The sequence below is a fragment of the Misgurnus anguillicaudatus genome, chromosome 3 (genome assembly GCF_027580225.2).
Source record: "Misgurnus anguillicaudatus chromosome 3, ASM2758022v2, whole genome shotgun sequence".
NCBI classification, from domain to species: Eukaryota; Metazoa; Chordata; class Actinopteri; order Cypriniformes; family Cobitidae; genus Misgurnus; species Misgurnus anguillicaudatus.
Window position 1 is genome coordinate 43,784,000 of NC_073339.2, and position 22,659 is coordinate 43,806,658.

The 22,659-nt window shown below is 35.7% G+C and overlaps 2 protein-coding genes across 2 annotated transcripts; one reads left to right on the forward strand and one right to left on the reverse strand.

Annotated features, from left to right (window-relative positions):
* Window positions 1-985: 985 nt before the first annotated feature.
* gtf3c3 (general transcription factor IIIC, polypeptide 3) lies at window positions 986-22,081 on the reverse strand. Its single transcript, XM_055206131.2, has 18 exons — window positions 21,921-22,081; window positions 20,963-21,068; window positions 20,505-20,731; window positions 20,251-20,374; window positions 19,935-20,126; window positions 19,642-19,807; window positions 19,229-19,376; window positions 17,440-17,569; window positions 17,189-17,289; window positions 14,330-14,501; window positions 13,891-14,093; window positions 13,711-13,812; window positions 11,784-11,919; window positions 11,486-11,711; window positions 5,463-5,653; window positions 5,185-5,309; window positions 4,410-4,562; window positions 986-1,221 (listed from the first exon to the last, which is right to left on the reverse strand). Exons 1-18 carry the CDS (start codon window positions 22,005-22,007, stop codon window positions 1,099-1,101), a joined length of 2,712 nt encoding a protein of 903 aa, XP_055062106.2. The 5' UTR covers window positions 22,008-22,081; the 3' UTR covers window positions 986-1,098.
* On the forward strand, window positions 6,815-8,657 carry LOC129445046 (complement C1q subcomponent subunit A-like). Its single transcript, XM_055206132.2, has 4 exons — window positions 6,815-7,524; window positions 7,597-7,701; window positions 7,805-7,933; window positions 8,045-8,657. The coding sequence occupies exons 1-4, from the start codon at window positions 7,296-7,298 to the stop codon at window positions 8,326-8,328; spliced, it is 747 nt and encodes a 248-aa protein (XP_055062107.2). The 5' UTR covers window positions 6,815-7,295; the 3' UTR covers window positions 8,329-8,657.
* Window positions 22,082-22,659: the final 578 nt, after the last annotated feature.

Below are 22,659 nucleotides of genomic sequence, written 5' to 3' on the forward strand. Positions count from 1 at the left end.
TCGTCTGAGGCCCTGTCCGTCGTCTGGCGCACTTCATGTGGACTTTCGGTCTCGTGGGCTTAAATTGCGCGTGCTTGCTTAGTCTACGAGTCCGTAGGGTGTCCCATCTGTCATTTTTGAACTTCGAAGTGTGCTCATCAGCGCCCCCTTTGCCCTCTTGATGCGGGCCTCGGCGAAGCTCGCACTGCAGCAGGCTTGCACTTCGAAGCGTAAAAATTACAGATTGGACACCTTACGGAGTCTTAGACTAAGCGAGCACGCACAATTTAAAGCCATGAGACCGAAAGTCCACATGAAGTGCGCCATTTAGGACAGAGCCCCTAAATACTTTATCATGCACGTATGTGCTTTGGTGCCGACGCATTGCGATACCTTTATTTTATTTCGTTAAGCTGGGTCCAGCAGTTTTTGAAAAGACAAATACATCTTGTTTGCCACAAAAGTAAAAGTAAGAAAAAAATTGTTAAACCATTACGTAGGTGTGACAAAGTATTGGATCAATCTTTATAACTTCAAGGGATAGTTAACCCAAAAATATAAATTTCTCATCCTCATGTTGTTTTAAACCTGTATGATTTTTTTATGAGCACATAGATGATTGTAACCATTGATTTCCATAGTAGGAAAACAAATATTATGAAAGTATTGTGATAAATATCAATTTTGAGATATTCAATTATGATTATTTTGCTACTAGAAATATTATGTATAATAATAATTATTAATTAAAAAGAATATCATTGTATTACCATCATGGTAAGAAAAACATGATAAACGTTAATTGGTTGAACGCATTGTGATAAAAGAACCGTTTCAGTTATTTTATGTGGTACTATATTATGATGATGTGTGATTTCCATATTCATCCACTATAATATTTACTTGACATTTCTCCAAGATACTTTAAAAGCAAGCTAATAATTGTATTCTAGCTTGCCGATGAACTGATTACAATCTGATTCCACACAAAATCAAACACAACATGGCTGTATAATAAATTACTTTATTACAAAATAGAAAACAACTTTTTGCATTAATTTACACAAATAAGTATTGTAAATTGAGCCGTAACTCTTTATAGTCCCATGATTCACTTGGTCAGATAGTACAGTACGTATAAATGACTTGTCGGGCCATCTCCTTATTTCCACTGGATAGATAAATGAGAGATAAGTTGTAAGCAATTTCCCTCCTCAAGTCCACCTGATCATCTTCAATTCCCTTCAAAAGAAAAGCAAAGCAAAAGTTAATCACACAAATATTACAGCTTAAACCAGGGGTTTTGCAACATTTGTTTAATCTACAGTGAAATATAAACTAGCAAATTAAATCTGGTTTAGGTTAATATATTTTAAGGTATTATATGTATTTAGTTTTTGCAGCCACATTACTAAGTTATTTCTATTGAATTGTCTGCACAAACTGCAGGCAAAACAGACAAACAAAATGTCTAGTGTTGCCGATTCATGAACAAACGATTCTTATGAATCGCTTGGTCACAAAGACTAATAATAAGTCTGAATTAGCTTAATGTACTTAACAGTCCCTCCTTCTGTAAAAAGTTTAACTTTTGTATAGGTATGCATAACAAAAGCTTTATTAAAAACATTAAATAAGCAAATAAAGCTTATAAAATATCTTGTATAATAGTTATGTGAATAAGACAAATTGGCAGCAGATCATGATAAAAAAAACATTCTGTGAAATTAACCTTGTTATCTTTAATATACTGAGTAAGATTATGTCAAAAGCTTAAAATCAATGAGTGAAATCAAACTTTATTGCTCCTAATTTCATAATTAGATCATAAGGCTTATGTTTACACGACGACGATGTAGTAAAAAAACAAGAAATGTTTTTTTATTCACGGACACGTGACAACGCTGTCAAAAGATCTGCATTTACACAGATCACCAAAAATGACCAAAAATGCTGTTACACATGTCAGGCCAGTAGGTGGCGATGGTACTTTGTAGAGAAACACAACACCTCTACGCACATACACATGCTTCTACAGAACGATAAATACAAACAAAGGCAACACTTAGGTTAACAATAAGGTTGTATTTATTCAAATTAGTTAATGCATTAGCTAACATGAATTATACAACAGTTCTTTCTGGTTCTCGAATCTGATTGGCTAAGAGCTATACGATATTGTACTGATAACGGCACTGTAACCGCTTCACCTTTCGTATTATTCCGCCACCTAGTGAATGGAGGTCCTAAGCAGGCTCATCTCTGAATGGAAAAACACAGACGCGCTGTGTGAATAACTCTCCGTGTGTCTCATTAGTTTACTAGCTCATAAATCAGTCTGTGAATCCCCAATCAGAAGTATTATTCCGTCAAAGATCAGCGCTCTTGGATGTTACGTTAAAGTTAATGGGAGAAATGTCTTGTCACATCGTGTGGACGATTAACACTTGGAAAGAGGAATATAAACACTCGTTTTTTTCTGGAGCTATATCTTTTATCAGAATGCGAAAACACCGTGAAACTGCAGGTAAGCACCGCAGCTTTTAAATGTGGACATTGATCATTTACTTTGTCGTGACGTGACTATTAAAACATGTTATGAGATATCGCCACTGGTATATTTATAAGCAGCATGCAAAAACATCTCTCTGACACTTATAAAAAACCGTTTTATATAGTACTGACAAGAACAAAGTTTAATAATAATAATCGAGTGCTCGTATCGCGTTAAGAATAAATGAGAAAGCAATAGTAACGTTACACAAGTATAGTTTTATTAACGTTTACCTCGCGCCAAAACAATAACAACACAAAAGACACTAAATATGAATAAAAAAACAAGTAGTAGTTTCATCATGACACCAAATACTGCTGATTTGATCTCATTTTGACGATCATAAACAAACAAGGCCAACATGAGAGCCAGGGAATCCCTTTCAGAAATGTAGCCCAGAGAGGGCGGTGGTCAGCGGGGCGAGTGAACACTGACGTCCGCTCATGCTTTGGTTCTCATTCGTACCGAATCTCACTAAGCAAACGGTCAAACAGGCGCTATCTTTACTAATCGACTGCAGATTTAAATATAATACATATACATTCTCGACTGAACTAATCTTAAACTACACTTTGTGACCAAGAAACGGTAATATAAAGAAACGGCTTTTCCGTCCATTGAGTTGTTATGAGCTTCAAAGCAGCCGAAAGTTTTACCTGTCATTCTGGCCGCCCTCAAATCCGTGGCGGAAGAAGTAGTTCTCAAACAAAGAGGCTTTTAAAATAACTCCGTTGTTGTATAAAAGCAATATCGCTCTCGGAGTCGTGTGATATAGCTCTATATCATCACGGCTGTGATTGCCTCCGGCACTCGGCCTACGGCCTCGTGCCTCTGGCCTAATCACAGCCGTGATGATATAGAGCTATATCACACTCCTACTCGAGCGATATTGCTTAACTAACAATGAACATCACTTTTATAACATTTATTAAAGGTGGGATGCATTATTTTCTATCAAAAGAAGGTCCAGATTCTATTGGGGTAGGGGCGTGTTTGTTTAGGTGATTTCATATGTCAACATTGGCTTTCAGAGATCATGCACCCCGCCTTTAATCTTAGTTCATGTTAATTTCAGCATTTATTAATACACTATTTAAATTAAAAGTTGTAATTGTACTGGCATTAACTAACATGAAAAGATTAATAAATACTAATAAACTATACTGTTTATTTCTAGTTCGTGTAAGCTAATCTATGTATTAATGTTAACAAATACAACCTTATTGTAAAGTGTTACTTCAGGACGGCAAAAGCGTCACACAGTTTTGTGAGGCAATTTTTTGACTTTAAATGATGGGGCAACATTTTGTAAACTTTGTTGGAGTAGCGTTAATAAACTCAGTATTTTAAACAGCACAAACACAGTCCTGTAGGTCAGTGGTCTCAAAATTTTTCCGCCATACGGACCCCCTCGGGTACGGTGCCTCCCTTCGCGTCCCCCCAAAAGAAAATGTATGACATAAAACTTTCTAAAACGTAATAATTTTAATTAAACAAAACAAATTATACAGCGTATTGCTGTTGGTTAGTAGCCTTATTTTTTTAGGTTTCATTACACAGAATTTGTGATAAATTAATGTATTTTATAAAATGTCATAATACTGGCACCACCCCCCAGTTTGAGAACCACTGCTGTAGGTCATTGTTGTTTTGGTTATACTCACGCATGTGCGCACGACTCTCTGTTAGCAAAGATTTGCATTTTCGTAGGTTACACGGAGACGACAAGGCGCAATTTTTCAAAAACTTGTACTTAAAAAGTTTGCATTTTTAGGACCCCAAAACAAACTGCATAAAAATCTTTCCAGATTTCAGTTCAAAACGTTGTGTAAACGTCTCATAAGAGTCTGTGTGATGGATCATACAGGTGTCATACCTCCAGGTGAAGTGAAGGAAGGGTGAGAGCTTTCTCATAGTAATGAAGCGCTAAATGAGTGAGTCCGAGCTGATGAAGAGCCCGGCCGAGATTATATAGAGACTCCTGACAGTGACCTCTGAACTCTACATAACGCCACAAGAACGAGAAACCCTGGAAAAAAACAGCAAAGCATATGACTGAGACTAGATGACACAAAAAATCTCATTCTCATCACAGTAATGATAAACAGTTAATTGTTTTTGTACTATTTGAAGTATTGTATTTTCTTAATATTTCAGTTTAAAGAAAAAACTTTTTTGTTTACTTTGAGTAAACACTTAATTTTGGGCCAAAATGTCAACTGTTTACCTGCTGTTACCAAGACTAACCAAACATTGGCTACAACATATAACTATAGACTGTATTAAACAGGACGTTGAGTCTGTGACGTCACCTGTAGGTTTCTGAAGAGCATTTTAAAGCCAAAAGTGGCCATGGCGTTGAATTACAAAACATTCACATGTGGGGCAAAATTAGCCTATATAAAACAAAATCACTTTGTACCAGGCTGTAAACATATTTTTTTCTGCAGTAAAGTTTTACATTTTAACATTGGGGTCTATGGGATGGACTCCCTTTTGGAGTCAGCCTCTAGCGGCCAGTCGATGAATTGCAGTTTAAGTCACTGCCACGTTGGATTTACAAGAGACCGGAAAGTTGCCCCTTGCTTATAGCATTTTGAAAGCAAATGAAGACATTACTAAGCATGCACACACATTAAATATTAACATACCTGCACAATAAGCGCATGCCTTTTCATGACAAACTTCTGACAGGCCATATGGAAAAAGATGAGACCAATACACAAGCTGTAAAGGGGATTGGTGGGCTGGTTTCTGAAGGCCTGCATGTACTGACCTACTCACAAAACAGATGAAAAGAAAGTAGAAAAGATTGTCATATAAAAGCATAGCCTCCATGCAACTAAACTAGATGTGACCCAAATGTATGGTAGAGATTAAGCTATAAACACAACAAGACTTAATGCAAGGAACAGTTAATGTCAAATACCGAGTGCATGTTTGAAAGTTCCAGAAACAAGCGATGTGTGTCCGTTGAGAAGATACAGAGCATGGTTATCTGGGTGTTTGAGCATAAGTCGCAGACAAAAACGATGATGTCGGGCGTCCTGGGAGTGCAGAATGACCTGGTTAAACACGTTCCACAGCTGCGTCCGCTCAACGTTGTCCATTAACATCAACCTGCAACACATCAATTATAAAGACTTCTTTAAAGGGGTCATACCATGAGATTTTTTTTAAGATGTAAAATAAGTCTTTGGTGTCCCCAGAGTGCATATGTGAAGTTTTAGCTCAAAATACCCCACAAATAATTTATTACAACATGTTAAAGGTGTAGCGGAGGATTTTCTCGAATTTTAGAAAAGAACCGCCTTCTCCACTTTTTTAAAAAGTGCAATTGCACAACACTCCTGATTGACAACTAGGAGGACCAATAGTCTTGATGAAAAGAAAATCCTACGCAATACCTTTAAAATTTACACTTTGTAGGTGCAAGAAAAATAAGCCGTTTTGGGTGTGTCCTTTAAAATGCAAATGAGCTGATCTGTGCACTAAATGGCAGTGCTGTGGTTGGATAGTACAGATGAAGAGGAGGTTTTATTGTAATTAGACTTGCTACCTACATCACAAAACATTTTTCACATGCTTGCAGAGAATGGTTTACCAAAACTAAGTTACTGTTTTTTTTTTCACATTTTCTAGGTTGACAGAAGCACTAGGAACCCAATTAAAGCACTTAAACATGAAAAAGTCAGATTTTCACGCTTTGACCCCTTTAAGATTCAGTGTCAAGTTAAAAAGGTGGATCACTGATGGATTTTTTTTATCCTATAATGGTCCTTTCCAATTTCTTTATCCTAGAACTGGTCCTTTCCAAACAAAGAAAGACTAAATGTACTACAAAACTATGTTTTTTGGTATTTACTATAGAAATCCTGGTTGTTTTATAAAACGCATAAATATGGTGAACATCAAGATACCATTATATAAATATTTTTCAAATAGTAAGACTTGAGATTAGTTAATGCATTAGCTAACATAAACTAACAATGAACAATACTTTTACAACATGTGTTAATCTTAGTTCATGTTCATTTCATGATTTACAAAAACATTTAAAATCTAAAGTTGCTCTAACATAATTGTATTGACAAAAACTAGCACAGACAAAGATTAATAAATGCTGAAAAACTACATAGTTAACGTGAACTAACAACGAACAAACACATTTACTAATGTTAACAAATACTAAACTTATTGTAAAGTGTTACTATTTAAATAAATAAAAAATTAAGTCACCATTTTCTCCAAAACTTGTTTCTTAACTTATATTCACATATCAGGAATCCACTCTTGTATTTACAAACTTAGAGATAAAGGTACGAAAGCTTTCACTGTGGCGGTAGTACCCTTTTAAAAAGTACACCTTTGTACCTCAAGGGTGCATTTTAGTACCCAAAGGTAAAGTACATACCGATACCATGAATGGAACATATAAGGACCTTTTAAAAGGGTACCGTACAAGAAACAGCTTCTGTACTATTTTAAGGATACACACGTTTACATACTTTATTAACCGCAAACAACTTTGTTGCAAACACCGCAAGCATGTTTATATTAACAAAAAGTTAAGACTTCTTGGGAAAAACACTGTAATTACTGCAAACTGATAAAAAAAAGATAATAAACATAATAAAACTAGATTGACCAGAATTACTGTTCACAAGTCCACACACATACACTAAAACTGACCCCGAAATGTGGGTTTATAAAGAGCCATGCGTCTTTCGACTTCAGTCATTTCCAAAACGTGTGGTTAAAAATGAAAAGGACATTTTGGGTGCTGCTGTTTCTGAGTGTCTCTGAGACACTGACCGCAGAAGATTCGCTCACAAACAATGAAATCAGTATGCATGACCATGAAAAAGTCGGTGATTTACTCAATGAACAAACAAAAGAGACTGATGCCAGCGCCACTGACACCTGCTGCTCTCAGGATCTGATAAGAGATTTGGAGATGAGACTGAACATTTTGGAAAAGGAAAACAGAGGTAAATTTTTAACTAACTTAGTCTTTGTGACTTTTCAGCATTGATTTAATTTGTCTGGTCTTCTTTTACAAGATCAAGCAGAAAAGATCAGACAGTTAGAAATCCGATCTTTTAACACAAACATGGAGCTGCTGCAACAGAAAACCCTGATAACAGAAATAAGGACAGAGTGCAATGGTAATCAAATAAGAAAACTTATTTTAAAGTAAAAATCATACATTACAAACCTAAACAAGAGCACATTCAGACGTATATATATATGTGTCTTTTTCTTCCAAAGAGAAGCCGAAATATGCATTTGCAGCTGCACTGTGGGACGGGGGACATATTGGGCCTTCAGACAGAGAGAGCACGCTGATCTTCAGAAAGGTTTTAACTAACATCGGCAACACTTACAACCCAGCATCAGGTGACCCATTATTTTTCACAACATAATATCCTCAAATTTAAGAAATCTTTTGTTTTCAAAGTTTTTCAGTCAGAGACTGAAGTCAGGTTCCTCTTTTTGTTTATATTTTAGGCATCTTTGTTGCACCTGTGAAGGGGGTTTACTACTTCAGCGTCTCATCTTTCACATTGGATGAGATGAATAGTGCCTGCGTGAGTCTGTTTAGGAACCACGAGCGTTTGCTGACTGCATGTGATCATAGCTCAGCAGATAGATCCGACTCCGCAAGTAATGGGGCGGCAATAGAGTTGGAGAAAAATGATCATGTGTATATCACACTGCATGCTTACTCAAGGGTTTACGATGATCTTCATAACAGAAACTGTTTCAGTGGATTTCTATTGTTTACACTTTAATCTAGTTAAAACAATAAAAAACGCATGAGATTGATAATAACATGTGCTAATGAAAAATATTATTAAACTATTATTTTATTATTTATCATTTTTATGTATATTGACAATTGTTAGTGAATAATGTAATTATTAAAACTAAGTAATGAAGTTGTAATTGGTAACATTAGTTTATGCACCATGAACTTACAAGAACAATTGTATTATTGACTTTTACTAACATTAACAAATGTTATTAATAAATGCTGAAAAACTGCATGTTGTTGGATCATGTTAACTAATGCATTTACTAATAAAAAAACTTCATATTGGGAAGTGTTACCATTTACATTATTTCAAAAAACATGTCACCATTTACTTCAAGATATATTCACCTATTAGCAAGCCTCTCTTGTATTTAAAATCTCAGAAATAAAAGTACGAAAGCTGTCACTGGGGCGGTACCCTTTTAAAAAAGTACACCTTTGTACTTTAAGGGTGCATATTAGTACCCAAAGGTACTTCAAAAGCACATACCGATACCATAAATAGTACAGTTACCGAGATTCGCCCCAGAGACAGCTTCTGTACTTTTTTAGTGTACACACATTTACACACTTTATTAACGCAAACAACTTTGTTGTAAATGTACGTACTGGAAGCACACAGTTAAGACTTTCAAGTATATATTCTAATGCAGTGGTTCCCAAACTTTTTCAGCGCGTGGCCCCCCTTGTGTACAGTGCATTCCTTCGCGGCCCCCCCAAAGAAAATTTGTGACAAAAAATGTTCTAAAACTCAACATTTTAATAAAAAAAAAAACATTAAATTATACAAAAAAGTAGTGCTTTTGGTTAGTAGCCTTATTTTTTAGGTTTAATTACACAGAATTCATGATAAATTAATGTATTTCATAAAATGTCATAAAACTGGGGGCCCCCTGGCACCATCTCGCGGCCCCCAGTTTGAAAAGCACTGCTCTAATGTAATTACTGCAAATTTTTAAATGAAAGATGATAAATATAATAAAACAAGATTGACCATAACTACTGTTGACAAGTCCATAAAAATGTACTAAGATTGACCTGTTTATAAAACTAATTAAAACTGCACACAAACCCAAAGGAAAAACTCTTGGACTTTTCTAATGATGCTTAGTTGTTCAAGATCATTAAAGATTTATGATTATATTGTACAGCAAATACATAAATGCACTGTAACCAAACTGCTTTGCGGGGTTTATTGCGTTTATAAAACGGTTACATCATATGCATAGCAGGGTTTCACAAAATAAAACACAAATAAGTTGTAATTATATTAGTACAAATATTAGTCTTCCGCCAAACACAGTAGTTCATCAGAATCAAGTGTGGCTGCAACAGAGCGCAGTTCACAAAGAACACAGATGCAGCAAAGACACAATGAAAATATGATTTAAGATTGTGGTGTTTATTTTTATATATCAACATTCATCTAAAATATACATTAACATTTATATCGTGCAACTGTTGAAGTGATGATCAAATATGCTTGGAAGCATAGAGAAAGAGCGCAGCGCGTCATAACCTGAAAACCACGCCCACTGGGGGGGAAAGCAATCCAACCGTCTCCATTGACTTTGTATTGCGAGAAGCCGCCTCCTTGTCATTTCTGGCTTATAACAAAAAACTGAATAATGCCTAAAAGCTGCTGTGTGACAATATGTACAGCTAACAAGCCAAAGAACCCAGAAATACGTTTTTATAAGCTGTCGAGCCGTAAAACCCAGCCTTTAAGGAGAATAAAGTGGATCGCCGACTACATTTCCCCCTATTGGACGCAGTTTTACTAATAGGAGTACTATGAAAAGTTGCCTGTTTCCATTTCTGTGTCTTTAAACGCTCGTTTTTTTTAAGTTGAAAGCTTATAAAAACGTATTTGGTTTTTTTGGGTTGTTACACCTTGTCACACAGCAGCTTTTAGGTATTAATCTGTTTTTAAGTTAAATCTGTAAATAAGTTTTTATAAACTGTCGACCCCAAAACACGAGCGTTTAAAGACACAAAAGTGTAAACAGGCAACTTTTCATAGTAATACTATTAATAGAACTGCGTCCAATAGGGGGAAACGTAGTCGGCGATCCACTTTATTCTCCTTAAAGACTGGGTTTTACGGCTCGACAGCTTATAAAAACTTATTTCTGGGTTCTTTGGCTTGTTAGCTGTACATATTGTCACACAGCAGCTTTTAGGCATTATTCAGTTTTTTGTTATAAGCCAGAAATGACAAGGAGGCGGCTTCTCGCAATACAAATTCAATGGAGACGGTTGGATCGCTTCCCCCCCCCGGTGGGCGTGTTTTTCAAATTTGCATAACTGCGCTCTGTCTCTATGCTTAACTCTTTGCCCGTCAGCGTTTTTTTTTTTAAGTTGCCACCCAGTTTAAGTTTAATGTCTTACAGAAAAATTATCTTCTTTAAATAAACATAAAATATCAAATGAAAGAACAGTCTATCCGCTTTCCAACAACAACAACAACAAAACGTTTCATCCTACCTTAATTTGTTCTCTTATCAGTTATCACCTCTCAAATTTTCAGCTAAAAGCGGAGACAATTCCATTTTTGTGAAGAACTTTTGTAAGAGATCAGATTCAATGCTGTTGTGTCGAGTGAATGCGTCAGTGTTTAAGTTGGGTAAGATTGCCATCTAGTGGATAATAGCGGAAATATCAATAAGACAAAAACAACTCAGAGAACGTTTTCTCTTTATTGACGAAATAAATCAACAATATTTATTGAGATTTATCTGGATATCGCCTTACTTGTGCAAAGGTAAAAAAATTTAAAAATGATTACAGACTGTGGTATTTATTTTCATAAATCAGTACACAGCAACAGTGGCGCAGTGATACTTGTGATGCGGTCTGAACTGTGGGTTTACCGGGGCATTTTATCACGGCTTAGAACGCGTTTCAACCAATCAGAATGAAGAACCAGAACGAGCCGTTTTATAATTACTGTTTTATAACAGTAACAATTTAGCACATTTGACACCCATGATCAATAACATAAATGACACAACACTGACACCTAACACAGAATTTTTATTTCATCCTACCGGTACAGATTTAGTGCACGGCAGGTCCGTCTGGATGCAAGATTTTACTTGTTGTGAGGATGTTTTAGTATCTGGTTTACTGACCTTATGTAGTTATAAGCCTTTCTGAAGTTGCGGTCGAGGAAGGCGGCAGACAGGCCGAGGTATTCCAGCTCTTTGCGTTTCACGCGATCATCGTAGAAAGAGTAGTACTCTAAAGTTGAGTCTACCAGTAACTCAGCTTCAGTGAAACGTTTCACCTCACACATCACGGCCAAACAACGCAGTAACAACTTCCACCAGTCATCTCTGGAGAGCACGCTTGTCTTACCTGAAAGAGAAAAAAATCACAGTCAATGATAGTTAGCACTGAGGTATATGCAGAATGTATGTGTAGTTGTACCCTTGATATCCAGGTAAGCCGCTTCTTGGTCATCAATGTCTGTCAGTTTGTTACGTGACACTTTCACAAGCTTCAGATGTTTGACACCAGAGGACATATCAGACACGATACACACCTGTGCACGCACCATCCCTACCTTCACAACACAAATGATCAGGTGAGATATCAGGATTTGTTAGTATAGATAGTATGTAGTAGATAGATAGTGTCCAAACAGAGATCTGATCTAAATCAAATCTGTCTGGGATAAAGATACAGAACAAATTAACACAAACTAAATTAAGGCTGCACAATATTGGAAAAATAGACTATGCAAAATCTTGCTAAATAATGCTGTATACAATAACGGATAAGGTAATGCTTTACATTTGCAAATTTAAAAGAAATTGTAATAAAATAAATTTAAAATATAAACAGAACAAATTGACACAAACCAAATTAAGCATGCACGGTATTGACACAAATTCAGTGCGTGATAACTTGCTTAAACGTGCGGTAGATTATACGCAATACAATTATGCTTTATTTAAATGAAAACTAACTAAGGATGCACGGTATTGACGAAAATTTGTTAGGCGGTAACTTCCTTAATCATGTGAAACATGATACACTTCAAGTTTGTAAAATGAAATAAAATTATAATAAATTCCATTTTAAATCTAAAGGTATATATATCTATCATATATATAATAAAATACAATAAAATTCAGTGTACGATAACTTAATTAAACTTATTTTATATGATACAATTATGCATTCAATTAAATTATATTATATATATATAAACAGAAGATATTGTTTTAGGTTTAATCAATTAAAATAAAATAAGTCGCATTTTTAATTAAAAAAAATTGACACAAACAAAACTAAGGCTGCATGATATTGACAGAAATTTGTTTGGCGTAACTTGCTTAATCGTGCATAAAATAATACGCTTTAAGTTGATAAAATTAAATAAAATTATAATAAATTCTATTTTAAATCTAAATGTGTGATATTGAAGGAAATGCGATATGCAATAACTTGCTAAATAATTATACAAAAACAATTATGCTTAATAAAATAAAATAAAATAAAATAAAATAAAATAAAATAAAATAAAATAAAATAAAATAAAATAAAATAAAATAAAATAAAATAAAATAAAATAAAATAAAATAAAATAATTAATTAAACTTGTGTTATATGATACGCGATACAATTATGCATTAAATGAAATTATATAAAAATATTATATAAATCTAAACAGAACAAATTGACAGAAATAAAATTAGCCTGCGCGCAGATACTAAATAAAAATACAACATGAAAAAACTTTAAAAAATAAAATGACACATGATGGTACATGATACGATAATGACAAAATGAAAAGAAATTATAATGGAATATATTTTAAGTCAAAGAAAATTTTTAATTGTATCTGGGAAAAGAAAGCCTCACTATCTCTGTCTCTCTATTACCAGTCTTTCTCCTATGTGCATCAACATAAAACTATCTATACATAACTAAGTATTAAAATCATTCAATTATTGCAAACCACTGCAATATGCACATATGCAATATTTCAATAATTCAAAACATTGAGAGGTGGTTTCCCGGACAGGGTTAAGATTCATCCAGGATTAGGCCTTAGTTATTTTAGGACATTTAAGTAGTTTTAACAAAAAAAACGTACAAAAAAACAATACTGGCACTGATATATTTTAAGAATTGTCATTGCAAGGTGTTTTAAATTAAGGCAGCTCAAACATGCATATTAGTCTGGGACTAGGTCTAGGATAAACCCTTTCCGGGAAACCACCACATAGATAAACCTTTTGGTGAAGCATCTAATGTTTCTAAAAAGTTCAGACAGTGTATCATCTCTCTAAATATCAGAAAAAAATCCCTCTCAGTCTAGAACTAGGTTAAAAGAGCAGACTCTGACCTTGAGAAGCATAGACAGCATAGTTAACAGAGTATCGATGTAATCATGAGTACGTCCTTGTGAAGAGAGAAGAGTCGAGCGATGCAACAACAACTTCAGCTCCTGAAACACACACATGAGATCAAAATTCAACCATAACTCTTATAAACACAACACAATGATACACACACAGACACAAACCTGCTGGGCAGCTGAAGCGTCCTGCGCGAGGGTTTCGGCGTCATACATGGGCTCCAGAGCCTCCAGGGCCATGTTGGGTCGACCCAAACGCTGCTGGAGGGTGGAAAGCGCCAGGCGAGCGTCTAAATGCAATGGAGCCATTTCAACAACTTTGCTGTAGCTCTTTACCGCGACTTCCAAGTGACCCAGCGCTTTTAGACACTCTGCAAACACAAACTACAGTCATTATCTTAATGCCGGCATTTAAAGTATACTCATTTCTTTATTTATCTGTAATACTTATTTTTAGTTTTTGTTAATATTAATTCTAAAATTTGTTAAACGTCTGCACTGTAGAAGTCATTGAAAATGTTATTGTTTAAGTGAACTGCTCTTGGTCAGAACATGGTGCATTGTGGGCTTTTTCTGAGTTCGCTTTACTGAAAGGTTTTATAGTAACCTGCATGTCGGAGCCAAACAACAGCCAGGTTGTATCTCTCGGAGCAGACGAGGGCAGAGAGCAAAGGGAGGGCGGAGTTATACTCGCCCTCTTCCATAAAAGCCTCGGCCACGTCCAGATACAAATCACCAAGCTCTTCAGGACTCTGCTCCATCAGAGACGTCAACATAGACTGCAAGCAAACACAGAAGAGCATTACATTTCTAAATTATATCTGTAGATGTAGGTTAAGCGTAAAATAAAATGTAAGTCTTATTGTGATCTAAATATTAAGTTTCATGTTTATTTTGATAAAAATTGCCTTCAGTCTCTTTTAGGATTAGGTTTTTGTTTTGGATAGAAAATACATATGGTTGGTCAACTAATGTTGCTTTTTATTTTATACAGGTTGACTTAACACAACTTTTATGATTATTATCAACCTAAATTTCTTTGCTTTGCTGAATACAAAGATATTTTGAAGAATGTTTGAAACCAAGCAGACCTGGGGTACCACTGGCTTCCATAGTTATAAGAAATTACACTATGAAAGTGAATGGTGCCCCAGACCTGCTGAAAATACAAAGACAGATATTTTAAAGAAAGTTTGTAACCAAGCAGATCTGGGGCACCATTGACTTCCATAGTAAAAAAATAGCACCATGGAAGTGAATGGTGCCCCAGATCTGCTGAATATAAAGAAAGATATTTGAAGAATGTTTATAACGCAGATCTAGTGCACCGTGGACTTCCACAGTAGGAAAAATTAGAATATGGAAGTGAATGGTGCCCCACATCTGCTGAATATAAAGAAAGATATTTGAAGAATGTTTATAACGCAGATCTAGTGCACCGTGGACTTCCACAGTAGGAAAAATTAGAATTTGGAAGTGAATTGGGCCCAGATCTGCTGAATACAAAGATTCAAATTTTAAAGAAAGTTTGTAACCAAGCAGACCTGGGGCACCATTGCCTTCCATAGTAGGAAAAAAATAATACTCATAGTAGTCAATGGTGCCCTAGATCTGCTGAATACAAAAAAAGCTATTTTGTGGAATCTTTGTAACTCAGCAGATCTAGGGCACCATTGACTTTAATAGCAGGAAAAATAATACTATGGAAGTTAATGGTGCTCCAGATCTGCTGAATACAAAGGAAGATATTTTGAAGAATGTTTATAACCACACAGATCAAGTGCAAAATTGACTTCCATAGTAGGAAAAATTAGAATATGGAAGTGGATGGTGCACCAGATCTGCTCAATACAAAGATATAAAGTTTGTAACCAAGCAGACCTGGGGCACCATTGACTTTCATAGTAGAAAAAAAATATACTATGGAAGTGAATGGTGCCCCAGATCTGCAGATTACAAAATATGATATTTTGAAGAATGTTTGCAACCAAGCAGACCTGAGGCACCGTTGCCTTCCATGGTAGGAAAAAAATAATACTATGGAAGTGAATGGTGCCCCAGATCTGCAGACTACAAAATATGATATTTTGAAGTATGTTTGTAACCAAACAGATTTAGGGCACCATTGACTTTCATAGTAGGAAAAACCTATACTATGGAAGTGAATGGTGCCCCAGATCTGCAGATTACAAAATATGATATTTTGAAGAATGTTTCCAACCAAGCAGACCTGGGGCACCATTGCTTTCCATGGTAGGAAAAAGTAATACTATGGAAGTGAATGGTGCCCCAGATCTGCAGATTACAAAATATGATATTTTGAAGAATGTTTCCAACCAAGCAGACCTGGGGCACCATTGCTTTCCATGGTAGGAAAAAGTAATACTATGGAAGTGAATGGTGCCCCAGATCTGCAGATTACAAAATATGATATTTTGAAGTATGTTTGTAACCAAACAGATCTAGGGCACCATTAACTTTCATAGTAGGAAAAAACTATACTATGGAAGTGAATGGTGCCCCTGATCTGCAGATTACAAAATATGATATTTTGAAGTATGTTTGTAACCAAACAGATCTAGGGCACCATTAACTTTCATAGTAGGAAAAAACTATACTATGGAAGTGAATGGTGCCCCTGATCTGCAGATTACAAAATATGATATTTTGAAGTATGTTTGTAACCAAACAGATCTAGGGCACCATTAACTTTCATAGTAGGAAAAAACTATACTATGGAAGTGAATGGTGCCCCAGATATGCAGAATACAAAGAAAGTGATTTTGAAGAATGTTTGTAACCAAGCAGATCTAGGGCATTCATTGACTTCCATAGTAGGGAAAAATAAAACTATGAAAGTGAATGGTGCCCCAGATCTGTTTGATTATTAACATTTTTTAAATGTTTGTGTTCAGCAAAACAAAGACATTTATACAAGTTTGTAATAACTTGTGGGTGAGTAAATGATGACGTTTTTTTTTTCGGTGAACCATCCCTTTAACATTGTGCTCCTGTATATAGCTCAGTGGTAAACTCATGGGTTCAAACCCAGGGAACAAGCATACCGATAAATAAAAATTATGTATATTTTGTAATGCACTGTAAGTTGCTTTGGATAAAAGCTCAGTGGTAAATTCAAAGGTCCTGGGTTTGAACCCAGAGAAGACATGCTGATAAAATGTATAACTTTTAAATGTATACCTTGTAATGTACTGTAAATCATTTAAAAAGTCACGATTAAAATGTCTGCAAAATGCATAAATGTAAAAGTGATCCAGTGTATCCATTAAGATTGTTTCCAAAGTACTAGAAAAATACCAATAGAAATTCTGTACTTATTTTTTTTTTAAGCTTATTTGACGAAAGTAATCTGTTTGATAAGAAATATGTATGCTAAAATATGAACAAATCAGATAAATAACAGATTATAAATGAACGCTTGTGATGGGGATGTAACAACACTTACATCCAGAGGTTTGAAGACATGCTGGTGGATGAGACAGACCATCAACTTCACTCTGATGTCCACAGGAACATCATCAGGAACCACAACCTCCAGAATTTTCCCTGAAATATTTTAAAAACAAGTTTAGCAATCACAATATCTCAAATGAATTAGTTTTGTTGTTAACTAAACAAGATTTTGCCGGCTGTTAGATTTTTTTCACACATATCAGAGATGAAAATGTTTGTGTGATGACAGCAGGTGCATCTCACCCGTTTCCTTTTCACACTCAGTTTTCTTCGGTTCTTCTTCATCTTCGACTTTTGGAGGCGCGTGGTCACCCGATTCTGCCTCTCCCTTCTCTTCTCTATTCAGCACGATGCCACAAAACTTCACCAGGGCCTAAAGATTAACATTAATAAATCCTCTTGTCATTCACAATCATCTACAAGTCTTTTGTAAACTGTGCATCCTTCTAAAATGTCAAATCTGTACAATTGTCTTACAAATAGCGTATTCAAATTTAGATTTTTTTAAACTGAGGTATTAAAGGATTAGTCCATTTTCTTAAAAAAAATCCAAATAATTTACTCACCACCATGTCATGAAGAAATTATGTTTTTTGAGGAAAACATTGCAGGATTTTTCACATTTTAATTGACTTTAATAGAGCCCAACATTTAGTACTTAACACTTAACAATTTTTTCCAACGGGGTTTCAAAGGACTATAAACGATCCCAAACGAGGCATAAGGGTCTTATCTAGCGAAACGATTGTCATTTTTGACAAAAATAAAAAATATGCACTTTTAAACCACAACTTCTCGTCGAGGTCCGGTCCAGCGCGACCTCACGCAATACGTCATGACGTCAAGAGGTCACAGAGGACGAACGCGAAACTCCGCCCCAGTGTTTACAATTGTGGAGAAAGAGGATCGTTCCGACGTTGTTGTATGTGGAATGATACTAATTAATGTCTTTGTGTCAGTTTATTGTTTAAAATGGTCCACAAATGTGCGTTTCATATATGTAACGCGTGACCCCTCTACATAACTACGCAATTACGTGAGGTCGCACTGGCGCTTTTCAGGACCGGACCTTGACGAGAAGTTGTGGTTTAAAAGTGCATATTTTTTTTTATTTTTCTTGACAATCGTTTCGCTAGATAAGACCCTTATGCCTCGTTTGGAATTGTTTAGAGTCCTTAAAAACTCTGTTGAAAAAAACTGTTAAGTGTTGAGTTAAGTATTAACTGTTGGGTTCCATTAAAGTCCATTAAAATGAGAAAAATCCTGCAATGTTTTCCTCAAAAAACATAATTTCTTCTCGACTGAACAAAGAAAGACATCAACATTTTGGATGACATGATGGTGAGTAAATTTTCTGGATTTTTTTTCTAAGAAAATGGACTAATCCCTTAAGATGCATTAAGATATTTATAATTTCTACTGAAAAATGTATTGAATGCACTGTAAGCCCATTTAGATAAAGCATCTGCCAAATACATGAATGAATGTAAGTGAAATCAAATGGGCTGAAAGAGGAACAGGAGTCTACTGTACAATATACCGACATGCATCCCAATGACTTTCGGTGCAGACAACATATTTATATTTTCAATTATTATGATTTAAAGGTCCACAGTCTAGATTTTTTAGCACCATGTAGCGGTGAGATTGTGAATTGCAATCACAGCTCACCCCTCCCTTTCGAAACGCATAGAGAAGCTACGGTAGCCACCACAGGACAACCACGTCATCGTCTAAGAAAACGTAGCGTCAATTGTGTCCTTCTAGGGCTACTGTAGAAACATGACGGCACGAAATGGCGACTTCAATGTAAGTGGACCCACGATGTATGTAGATAAAAATGGCTCGAAGTTAATACAAATTTTTACCATAAATGATATTGCATTTCTGTCAGGAGATTAGTCTAAAACTTACACAATGCACCTTTAATATTCCCACTTCTACACCAATCAGCAAACGTGTCCTCTAAATCAAATCAGTCATTGGCCAGTCCGCTATAAATGAAACCCTGATGTGAATAGAGCCCCCTCACCTCTAGAGCTTTATCATGTTGGTGATTGGCTATAAAGAGCTCGGCGGCCATGTTAACGCATTCGTGAGAGACGAGCTCGGGATGTCGGTCCAGAGCTTCCTCCATGACTCCTATAGCCGACGGCAACTCACTGCTTTCATAATAACTCCTGAAACACACACATACACTTCAGGTACAAGCTGCTTAAGGCGAAAAATAGGGCTAAATAAAATCTGAACGTAATACAGACATGCAATGCGAGACCACAGGCTTGGTGTAAATAAAGGCATGAATTGTACCTTACAAAAAGTACTACTGTGGTATCGCTAAAGGTACATTTAAATACAGTATCATAGTATACATTAAATACCATGGTTTTACCATCATTTTACAATATCATTACATTGTTTAAGCGTGCGTGTGTGTTTATGTACTTTGCCATATCCCGTGAAAGTTGCATGAATTGTTCTCCATCCGATTCCGGCAGAAGGCTGAGGATTCGCCGATATCCGTCCATGGCCTGTTTGTGTTCCCCCACCTGCTCATAGAGACTCGAGCGCTCCCACAGGTACTGAACATTACTGGAGTTGTACTTAATCGCTGGGCAGAAAAAAACATCTCAAGGTATTAAAAAAATATTGTTTTGGACATGTACAGCCTACGTGCTACCACTATTGTCTTTCTAAAAACACCCAAAAATAAATGACTCTGAGACATTTCTACAGACCTTTACTGTAGCAGATGATGGCTTGTTTGATGTTATCCTGCTCTAGAGACATGTCGGCCAGTTTGACCCACTCCTCACAGTCACTGGGATTCAGGTGAGCTGCTATCAAACCAAACTGAAGAGCTTTTTCCATGTCCCCCTGATCTTCATAGATCATAGCCATTGTGGAGAACGGCTCGTACGCCAGAGGAGCTGGACGATATAGAGGAAGAGGTTATTAGGCTACAACACTACACTACATCCGAAGAGATAAAGAGGACAACGTGAGCTCATATGCGTTTTTACCGTCCTTATAAACTAGTAAATCTAAACCCACCTTGTCGAATGATCTCCATACACATCAGGATAGCATCCTCCTTATCTCCTCTAGCATAGCGGATGTTGGCCTCTCCCATGAGTCCTCTCAGGGCACGCGGTAACTTGCTACGGTGACGCTTCTCCTACAAATATAGCATGGAAAAGAGCAAATGCATACATAGTGTGTTTTAAATTATTTATTTGATTTTTAATATCATACTTAACAGGAAATGTATACACAGCTAATATTTTGCAGGTGATGCATCATCGTACCTTCATCATTTTTTTATTTTCACGGTTCAGCTCCATTTCAAGGGCGAACACGTCTCCGGGTGTGATTTCGTTGCCATCATTGTCCTCTTCATCGTCGTCGTCGTCATCCTCTCCGATGTCCTTCCAATCCATCTTCGTATCTTCATCATCCTGATCTTCATCTCTGTCTCCAATCATGGAGGCAAAAGCTTTCTGAACGGACAGACTGACACCCTCTTCTGTCTTATCTGCAAGATCACATAAAATAAAAAAGGCACAGATTGCATAATGTGTGAATATTAATGGTCAAATGACATTTTTAATATAAATATTATGTAAGTGTTCTTTTTTATTTGTTCGTTTATCACTGTGATACCATGATTTTTAAAAATTGTTGTGATATATATTTTAAGCGATGCTGATTACTATAGTACTACGAAATTATATTTTGTAAGCATAATCTAGGTTCATAAACGCACCTGTTTGGCGTTGCCGTGTCCCTTTTGAACATTGTTTTGAAGTGGATGGGACTGCATCTTCTTGATCAACCGCCTCATCTTCATCTGAAACATCTCCCTTCTCTTCCTAAAAAAAAACACAAGAAGGTCAAATAACACAGCTTTTTATGTAGGTAAGGAAACAAATAAAATAAATAATAGAAAGCATCATAGAAATTTTAATGGTTATGATGGGGAGTTGTATTGGTTTTAATGGAAACTATCATGGTGTTTGTGGGTCTCTACTGGTGGGATGTTATTGAAGGGATAGTTCACCCAAAAATTCTGTCATGTGGGACTCATGACTTACATAGTAGGAAAAAATACTATGGAAGTCAGTGGGTACCATAAAATGTGTGGGTAAATGATGACAGGTTTTTAATTTTTGGGTAAACTATCCCTTTAAATCTTACGGGAAAGAGCCTAAAAACACAATATAGTATATTGAATATACAAAGAAATAGTTATTTAATAGATGTAATGCTTACTATAAGTGCTGCTTACTATAGTAAACTGCAGTAAATTGTAGTATACCGTAGTATATAATAAAATGTACTACTCTATGTCAATGTATACTAACTAACACATGCAGTATTCTTTAGTGTTAACCATAGTAAATAAATAAACAGCAGTAAATACTGTAGCTTGTTTTGACATTTACTATGGTAAAGTTCAAAACACTATGTTATCTAAGAATTTTACATACTGTAAATACTGAAGTATACTACGATATTTTTCAGGTGAATAATGTTCTTTGTAATGCAAAAGTCCAATTGTTGTGTTGTTTTCTTCAGCAGGGCTAAAAAAGCAAGGTGTTAGTTACACATGTCTAGAAAACATGCAATTAATAATATAATATAGTATATAATACGATAACATAATATCCAGTATTGAAGTTATATGCATTTATCTTTTTAATTGAATAAAGATATAATATGACCTTATCTTTTGCTATCCTCTCCTCTCTCCTCCTCTCAAACTCTTCAAAAGTGATCTTGCCCTCCAAATAATCGTTTAGTTCAGACATTATGGTTGAAATTTTGTTGCTTCTGCTACATGTCAGACATCAGCGTAGGTGCAAGCTTACGAACAACTGTCACGTGGTATATTTCAGCCAATCAGAGAGCTCGAATTCTTCTTCGATGGTAAGTGAAACGCAAATACAGGTGATGTCGACACGCGTGCTTTACATCGCCATCTATCGATAAAAACTATTACTATCATGGCTATTAATAATAGTAATATATTTCAGCACCCTTGCTGTTTTTATGACATCTAAATCACCTAAATTGTAAATATTTGATAGGTGTTTACATTAAAACGACCAGACTGTTGTCTGTAGTCCAAATAATTGTTTTTTTAGGCTTATGGTCCAGCATTGGATTCTCGAACACAGGTGTAGGGTGGTTTATATATCTTGTCCAAAACTAAAATGTTTGTTTGAGCTGTCTTAACTGTAAGCAGCTTGCACTGACATATCCTAAATTATATCAGTGCTATTGTTTTGTCTTAAGATGCACACAAGTACTGAAAAAAAAACAGTTTTAGCTGTTTTTATTTTCAGTAGGAATTGTAAGTTATGTTTGTAAAAACAACATAAATGTCCTGGCTTAATCTAAACCCTGTAACCCCCACCATAATTGTTTTCTCATGTAAGAAGAATTTATTTATTTATTTTA